At 35.1% G+C, this 9,332-nt stretch overlaps 1 protein-coding gene across 1 annotated transcript; it reads left to right on the top strand.

Moving 5' to 3' along the window:
- Positions 1 to 612: 612 nt before the first annotated feature.
- LOC145105034 (WRKY transcription factor 22-like) lies at positions 613 to 2,438 on the top strand. The gene is made up of 3 exons (XM_079042173.1): positions 613 to 1,123; positions 1,391 to 1,501; positions 1,654 to 2,438. The coding sequence occupies exons 1-3, from the start codon at positions 678 to 680 to the stop codon at positions 2,102 to 2,104; spliced, it is 1,008 nt and encodes a 335-aa protein (XP_078898299.1). The 5' UTR covers positions 613 to 677; the 3' UTR covers positions 2,105 to 2,438.
- Positions 2,439 to 9,332: the final 6,894 nt, after the last annotated feature.

Genomic DNA, 9,332 nt, shown 5'->3' with positions numbered 1-9,332 from the left:
TAAAGGGATAATAAAGCAAAAGAAATCCAAACCCTTGTTTGTTATCCAGAATCCTTGTGAAAGGCCAGCTGCCTCTCTCGCACATATACACGCTTCTCCTTTCATACTATAAAATTAAACTACACACATCCCCTATATTTAAAAAAAAAGTACTTGATTAAATTAAATACAATATCATGTATCAGAAAAAGTCAAAACGTTATGAATATAATAAACATATTTGTAATGAGGATGTTTGTTTATCAGTAATAAATTAAATTATTCTTAACAAAAGCAATAAATGTATTTTGCATACAAAAGTATGTTAATAATGTTGTATAAGTAACATTAATATGTTAAAGAATGCCAAATATTCAAAATATAAACTTTTCAAGATTGGTTTGTAGAGACCTTGACATATTAATTGCACAATTTAATATATATATATATAAAGTAATTAATTACTAAAACCATTTACCTTCATAATTGTGAATAAACCAACAAAAAAAGTTGTACCTACTTTAAGATAATAACAAAATGTTATTTTATTGTATTACTTTTTTATAATAATAATAATAATAATTAAAGCAAAATGTATCCCTTTTCCATTTCCACACCCAATATATCATCTTACAAACCTTGCCTTTCTCTCACTATCAAAAGTCAGCGCCTTCATTTGTCCGCTATTTCCTCTCGACATGGATGCTGATTGGGACCTTCACGCGGTGGTCAGAGGCTGTTACTCCGCCGTCTCCTCCTCCGCTTCCACCACCACCACCACCACCGCCGCCGCCACTCCAAATTGGCCTGTGGATGCTTACAATCAACAAAAGCCAACTTTTTACGGTGAAAATCTCATGGGGTTTTCCTCAGATCTATTTCAACCAAGAAATGAGAACAGTATCGAACAGTTCTTGAATAATCTTTACAACCCCCTCCACTTTTCAAATCTACAAAAACCACCTCCGTCTCCTCAGAACTTCCCAATCTCACCCCTTTCTGTTCTTGGAGGACTTCCAGATCCACCATACCACCACTACCACCACCAGCAGCAAGAGAAACAGTTTCAGGGAAAGCAACAATCTTTAAGCATAACTAGATGTACAAATTCTCATGCACAGGGTACAACAAAGTTCAAGAAAAGGTATTAGGAAAAAAATAAAAAACATTGCTTTTTTGAATTTCATGTGGATCGATTATTGTGGGGTTTTGTTAACTTATTGATTTATGAAAATTATTTATTTTTCCGTTTTAGAGGGTATGGATATGAAGAATATGAATCTAGGAGACACCCACATGTAGTCACTTGAGCTATTTTTGATTAAATGGATTTCCCCTGAATTAATTGTCAGAATAATAAATATAAATAATTATTCTTTTGAAAGAATCTGATAATATATTATATTTACAGGAAAAATCAGATTAAAAAGGTTTGCCAAGTGCCTGCTGAAGGATCATCTTCTGATTTGTGGTCTTGGAGAAAATATGGTCAAAAACCCATCAAAGGCTCTCCATATCCAAGGTTTGTATTTTTGTTAAATTATTTGTATTTTTTAATAAATCTTTTATTTAAAAAAAATTATTCTGCTTCAAATATATAACTTTCAGGTTTTTCATCCATAATTATCGATTTTTCTTTGATTTAATTGCTGATTTTTTTTTATATATAAACAGAGGATATTATAGATGTAGCACTTCAAAAGGCTGTATGGCCCGAAAACAAGTTGAGCGGAATAGATCCGACCCGGGTATGTTGATCATCACGTATACCGGCGAACACAGCCACCCAACGCCGACTCAACGGAACTCGTTAGCCGGCAGCTCCCGCAACAAACCCACCACCTCCAGCGACGATGACAATATAAACAAACATACACCCACTTCGCCGGTTTCTCCCACGACGGAGAAGATGGAAGAAATTGAGAGAGATGACACCGACGACGATAACAACTTCGACGCCGCCGGCGTGGTCATCGACGATGATATATTTGACGGATTAGATGAGCTGATCGGCCCAGCCACCGGAGACAGCTTTTCCACGTCAAAGACGGGTGCGCCTTTTCGTGGTTGTCAAATAACGTGGCCTCCACAACAACCACCGTTGCCAGCGGGGGTTGACTTTTGAAAATTGGAGTTATTGCTTGCTGATGCTATTGTGATGAGATTATACGCGTTTTTTGTCGCTGACTTTTAATGCTCTTTTTCCAGAGCTAGAACTGTTATAACCAGAGTAAACATTTTATACTAGATTGTACTCGATTCTTTTAAAGTGGAATTTCGCTTGGATTTGATAATTTTAGCCTTGGAAAAGAGTGTAGATTTTTTTATTATTTTTGTTTTTGTGTTTTTGAGACATCCAAGCCGTTGGCAAAGTGTAAAAGGTCTTTCGTGTAAGTTGATTTTAAAAGCATTGTTTGTTGTACAATGTGTATCAGTTATTGTATATTATGCTTTATGTACGTGTATTGAGAAGTGTGTATTACCTCTTTAGGCAAATGGAGTATGTAGTCTTTTTGTGGCTCAAAGAATATTTCCAAACTACAATGAGAATTCGTTTTTCGTAGTAGAGAGAATAATATATTAAAAATGTCATGAGAAATTAAATAAATCTTCTAGTTTTATTTTTAGTATGAGAAATTAAATATTTTTTTAGCTTTTATTTATTTTTTATTCATAGAAAACAACGATGATTGAAATCCATTAATTTTTTATATTAATCATTTTTATTGATTTTAACTTCTCATAATACACAATGAGGAGGAAGATAGATATGAATAAAATTTATATATTAGAGTAAAGTATATGAATCATTTTAATGATTAGGGGTAAGCTTCGTGTTTCGTTTCCATTTCTTATAACTCGGACATAAAGATTATCTTTGTTTTGTTTGGGATTTGGACACTGATAAGATTAAAACGGCCAATTTACCTTTAATGATAGTTTTTTTTTATGGTTTTTCTAATTACAGTAATCTACCTTTATTACTAATAATAAAATAGTTCACATTGTATACGTGTCAGCTCCAGTGTCTTCCATGTCAGTATATGCCACTTGTCATCATATGAGAGTTTTCCTCCAATTTCGGTTTTCATTTAAAAATGCATTAAAATTTTGATTTCATTTCCCTTTTGTTGATTTATTGATTTCAAAGACATTAATATTTTGATTGCATTTCCATTTTTATCGATTTCAAATATTGCTTTCAAATTTGACGGATCCTTTTAATTTTTTCTTATCATAATCTTTTAAATTTTTACTAACACTAGAAAATACCAAATTCAATTAGAAACTAATGAATTATCCCATAAAATCAGGAAAAATAAATCATGTAGTTAATTTTAATTTTAAATCAAAAAATTTAGCCAATAAATCAGTGGTGCTAATCATCTCAAAAAATTAAAACTGAAATCATATTTGATTCCGTTCATTCTTCGACGTACCAAAAATTTACATGTTTTGTTTTTTATTATTTACTTTTTAAATTTTAAGTTTCATAAATATACAAAATGACTAAATATTATAATGTCAATATATTAGCCTTTGGATTAGAGTATTAAGCACTTAATGGAAAAGTGACTTAACAGGGAAGTACGTTGGGCGTACATGCAGGTACGCGCAGTATACACGCCAATTAGCCAGTACGCTTAGCGTACAGAAGAGTACGCCCCGCGTACTCAACAGATATGAGTTTGGCGTGTTTTGGGCCTCGTTTTGGCCCATACTTTGGACTTTGGGCCTTAGTGGGCCATCAGAAGTCAGATAATTTGGGCCAAGAATATGTTTGGGCTTAGCGTAAGGCCCATTAGAGGGAATTGGCCCAATTTAGCAAATTAGGCCACTAGTGGGATTGGGAAGCCTACCTAGTGTGGGGCCTTTTGTATTATGGTCTTGGACCTTAGATATGGACCAAGTGAGACCAAGGGGTAAAATGGTCATTTTACCCTAAGAAGATTATCAGATTTTGACAAAGTGTTATTATATAGAGTTAGCTGGGGAGTCGTGGGAGCAGCCAGCAGAGATTCCTCACGCACGAGTTCAACATTCAGTTTGAGAGGTGAGTCTTCTCCTATTGGAACGGGTCTAACGCACCAAGGTCGGCCCGTTTATGTGTGATTATATGTGTCGGGGTTAGCCCAATGTAAATTTTATGTTCCGGACTTCGGTCTGATGTCGGGGCAAGCTCGAGGAAGTTAGTATGCTTGATGTCTTCGTGATTCTTGCATGTATCTGATTATGTGTTCCGGACTTTGGTCCGATGCCGGGGCAAGCCCGAGGAATGTTAGCTTTCATGTTTATTTTTATGTTTATGTTTATGATATGCTTGTTGATATGATATGTATACCAGACTTCGTTCTGATGTCGGGCGGGGCCCGATGCAGGGGCTAGGCCCAAGTTATGCCGGACCTCGGTCCGATGCCGGGCAGGGCCCAATGTTGGATTTGTCCGATGTCGGGCGGGGCCCGAGGCAGTGGGCTAGGCCCAATATGTGATTATGTGTATGGTGTGTGGTGGCTTGGGGGACTCACTAAGCTTCGTGCTTACAATTTTCAGTTTAGTTTCAGTTACTTCAGGTAGCAAAGGGAAGGTTTTCGGGATGATCGCATGACACACACCACAACTTTCTAGCCTGGAAGATTGACTCTGAAAATTTTACATGATTTTGATACAGTATTCGATATAATGTTTTTGAGATACAAGATTTATGGATTTTTCTATATGATGATGGTTGAATTATGGTTTTATTAATGAATTTAAAAAGAAATTTTTAAACCGTATTTTTTGGATGTTTTGATTGAAGATGGTCATTAATTGTAAGTTCACATATTTATTTTGAATCATCCAATATAACCTCATATAACAATCTTATAACATTTTTAATTAACTTTTTTTCTTATACATATTCATGAAATAACATGGATTCTATTTCTGCTAAATAACATAAAAAAAGAAATTATATTTGGATAACCAGAAAGCGAAAAATAAAACAATCGTATTAAAGGGTCAAAGTTTATCTACCGCACAACTTTTTCACACTTCTCAGAACCGTAACTAATTCGTATACTTTTTATTTTTTATTAACCTTTCCATACTTTTTATTACATATTTCAAACAAAATTTAAATTTATTTATTATTATTATTATATATATATATATATATATATATATATATATATATATATATATATATATATATATATATATATATATATATATATATATAAACTACATTTATAATAATATGTAGCTGATGTCTTCCATCATCGTCCACATATTTATTTAAATCAATAACTATAATTTTACATAAATAAAATAATCTAAATATTCTAATTAATATTTTATTTAAAATAATTGACTAATAATTATAAACTTTTATTATAAAATTTAATTAAAAAACTCAACTATGGTTTACCCACGAGCTATAACCTAATATTTAATGTATTAATCACAAACAACCCCATCAACAAACACCCACCACAACTCGTTTTCCCTATTTTAATCTTTTGGACAATTCTTTTATTGTTGGAAAATCATCACTTTTTGTCAGAAAACCTGCAAGATGAATTTAAAAAAAAAAAAAATAAGGACCAAACATATAAATTATCCAAAACCAAATAATAATAATTAAAATATAAGGAAAAAAAGTTAGTAAGGGTACTATAGTTATTTTATGACGGTCGATAACCAAAATCGAAACAAAAACAAACCATATGGATGGTCCAAGAAAAAAAAGAATTAAGGACCACAACTCATTCTCCCTATTTTATCTTTTTGGACAATTCTTTTATGGTTGGAAAATCATCATTATTTGTCAGAAAACCTGCAAGATGAATTAAAAAAAAACAAGGACCAAACAAATAAATTACCCAAAATCAAATAATAATAATTAAATTATAGGGAAAAAGTTAGTAAGGGTATTATAGTCATTTTATTACAGTGGATAGCCAAAATAGAAACAAAAACAAACCATATAGATACTCCAAGTTAGAAAAAATAAAAAAAATTTAAACGGCAAATATACTATAAAGTACTCCTAAATTATTTCACCTATGTCTACAGCGAGACTTGAACCCTTAATCTCAAAGAGAGAGGACAACATCGGATACCGTTGGGAGCAAACACATAAACTTATATAAATTTACTTTATATATAGATAGTCTTTTTAACTGTGAAAAGTTATTATTAATATAGATACTAGTAAGATACTAGGATCTAGATTTAGAAAAACGTTGCATAAGATGGGTAGAAAAGGGGGATACATGCCAAATATTTCGGTCTACATGTAAATTATGCACCCTGTTTTTTTAGAAGAATGTAACTATTCTCCTTAATCTGTTCCGGTCACCATGTTTGGGAACAACAATTTGTTGGAGAAGCTTTTGTTGTTTCTTGCCTTTCAGATTATCCAGCAAGTTGATAGAAGTATCGCATGGATTAACCTTTTGTGTTTTTTTGGAAGGATGTTTGGTCAGAAATGTTTCGTTATATACTCAATTCCTTACTTTATATTGGTTGGAAAATAACAAAATGTGTAGGTTATAAGTCCGATGAGGTGAGGACCAATGGAGGTGGGAGTGATGTAGAAAACTTTAACAAAGTACACAAATTGGTCAACTTAACATCCTTACGAGTTCACCGACTAATATTATGACTATGGAGTATGGATGGTGTTGATTCTTGGATTTGGGATTTAAGTGTGGATGGTAACTTTACAGTTAAGGAGACGTGAAAACAAATTAAAGATCTTATGTTACAGGATAATGAGAAAGAAACATCTTGTAATAAGTTCATCCCTCAAAAGGTTAATAATTTTTTTTGGCATCTAAGTCTAAACGGGTTACCGAATCGGCCTAATTTGAACTTGAGAGGTGTTGTTGTGGATATCTTTATACATCTGTTATGTAGTATGCAACCAAAATCTTTGTCACATCTGTTTGTTGAGTGTCAGATTGTAAATATGATTTGGAATGTGGTGTCTCATTGGCTAAGTATGAATCTGTTGTAGTATTTAGGAACTTTAGATTTGGTTATATGAGTGAAATCGTTACAAGTTTCAAGGGTAAAGAAAGATGTCATTGATGTTATCAGATTGACATGTTGGGTGATATGAAAGTATAGGAACAAGGTTGTGTTTACAAAAAAGCATGGATAGAAGATAACCTATTTTTGATTTCCTTTTTGAAATGCCTTTTTGTGGTTTTCTGTAACACGTGTTTCCCGGTATGTCCCTAATGGAAAAATGTTAAAATTCAAGATTCTAGCCCTATGTCGCACGTAGGTTAAAGCTACATTGTGCATAGCATCGGGAGCAACTCAAAACCTTAGGTCTTGGGCTTTGGGCCATATTTAAAGTCTTTATTTTTTATGGTTTCATTCTTATCAGCCTCAATCCTCTCCAGAAAAACTCTAGAGTAGCCTCCGTCAGTCCTTGTTGAGTTATGGTGTTCCATGATGAGATTTGAAGAAGAAGAAGAAGGTGGTTTTGGTGCAAGTAAAGTTAGATCCAGCCAAGTTTCTACACTCTTAACATCTTTTGGACCTTGGGAAGGTATAAATTTTCCACCTTTATTCTTATATTTTGATAGATCTAAGTTTAAAGCTTCATTTGGTCCCTTTGGTCTTGTTTATTTGGAGTTTGGAAACTGCAGGCCCGACAGGATGATTTGTGTTGCTTTTTGGACCTTTTGAAGCAATGAGTGCATGTTTGTGTCCCTTTGAACCACGCATGGAGGTTGTCATATATTTGGACTTATCTTGCATCTAGGGTTAGAGAATTGTAAGTTAAAGGCTTGTTAATGGATAAATTTGGAAACTTTATCTATTTAGTGCTTGTTTTGAAGGATTATGGAAAGAATCAGTCCATATCTTTATGGTTTAAGCACTTAACAAAAGGGATGAAGTGACCAATGATACGTCGCACGTAGATGTGACACCCAAAAATTCAAGCCAATTTAAACTTTTAAAAACATTTTAATCCATTAAGTCATTACATAGTTTGTTTTCAAAATATAGTTATCAAAGTATCCCAATATCAAATCATAAAAGTCATAACAGCGAGAGGAGCGGTACGATCTTGCCTTCGCCTTCCCGCGATCACCAGAGGTACCTGAAACAACAACTGAAACTGTAAGCCTGAAAGCTTAGTGAGCTATCCCCCAAAATACCAACCACATAACCATGCCATATAAACATATAACCAAACAGCAAGCATAATGAGCCTTCAGCCTGACTGGACCGCCTCGCAGGCCTTCAGTCTATTTGGTCCGCTCTCCGAGCCTTCGGCACGTCTGGACCGCCTCGCGGGGCCTTCAGCCTATCCGGACCGCTCGTCGGGCCTTCGGTCTGACTATCATACCCTCTTGGGTTTTGTAGTCTATCCGGACCGCCCTGGGTATGTTGGCCTTCAGCACAAAGCAGGACCGCCTCAACCCAACACCCAAATCAAACAACATGTGCATATACATTCATAGGCTATCATAATAACAGACAAACCGATCTAACAGATCACATAGCATAGCAACGTCCTAAACCAGGACACCGACCTACCCAGTTCATATCATAGTATAATCCTGTAACTAGGATATCGACCGGACCCGATCACTAAACATAAGCATATCACCATCCTAACTAACAGGATGCGAAACAATGCACATATTATGTAATAATCCAAATACAAATCCATAAGGGCCGACCTTGGTGCCTTATAACCTGTTGATATAGTGAGGATAACTCACCATGCAACTGACGTCTGAAACTAGAAAGCTCAACTCCCGGATCACCAACACGAACTCCACCACCTATAGTTACCATAAAACCCTTTTTCATAAATCTCCGAATTACCAGAATACCCTCAGAAGTCAACTGGTTAACCCTTGGTCCAAGTCAAAGTCCACAGTCAAAGTCAACAGTCCATGTTGACTCGACTCGTCGAGTGCAGTTCACTGACTCGTCGAGTCCTTCCTGAACTCGAGAAGTCGTGAAATCCTTGATTGGCTCGTCGAGTTCCCCTTTAACTCGCCGAGTTCATACGTGTCCAAGAATTGGGAGAAACCCTAACCGACTCGCCGAGTCTTCGAACGACTCGTCGAGTTCAAGGCAATCTTCAACGAACTCGCCGAGTTGTTCAGCAACTCGTCGAGTTCATGGCCATCTTCAACGGACTCGCCGAGTTGTTCATCCAACTCGCCGAGTCCTTGCAGACCTTTATCCATGCAGACGCTTTTTAAGCCATGGCAAGGCTCCAGATTATAGATCCAAGCTTCTAAGGCATGTTTATCACGTAAAGTCGCAAACTTTACGTGCATGGAAAGCTTTAAGACACTTAAATGGCAAAACTAAGCTTGCAATGAAGTCTC

This window comes from Lactuca virosa, chromosome 4, assembly GCF_052849685.1.
Source record: "Lactuca virosa cultivar CGN04683 chromosome 4, Lactuca_virosa_CGN04683_v6, whole genome shotgun sequence".
In the NCBI taxonomy this organism is placed as follows: domain Eukaryota; kingdom Viridiplantae; phylum Streptophyta; class Magnoliopsida; order Asterales; family Asteraceae; genus Lactuca; species Lactuca virosa.
Note: the sequence above shows the minus strand (reverse complement) of the source record. Positions and strands in the feature narration are given on the sequence as shown.

What these genes read in the sequence shown, in the direction of transcription:
- LOC145105034 (XM_079042173.1), top strand. Translation starts at nt 678, where the DNA reads ATGGATGCTGATTGGGACCTTCACGCGGTGGTCAGAGGCTGTTACTCC. An exon ending in ACAACAAAGTTCAAGAAAAG is followed by an intron (nt 1,124 to 1,390) that starts GTATTAGGAAAA and finishes TTATATTTACAG; the next exon opens with GAAAAATCAGATTAAAAAGG. An exon ending in AAAGGCTCTCCATATCCAAG is followed by an intron (nt 1,502 to 1,653) that starts GTTTGTATTTTT and finishes ATATATAAACAG; the next exon opens with AGGATATTATAGATGTAGCA.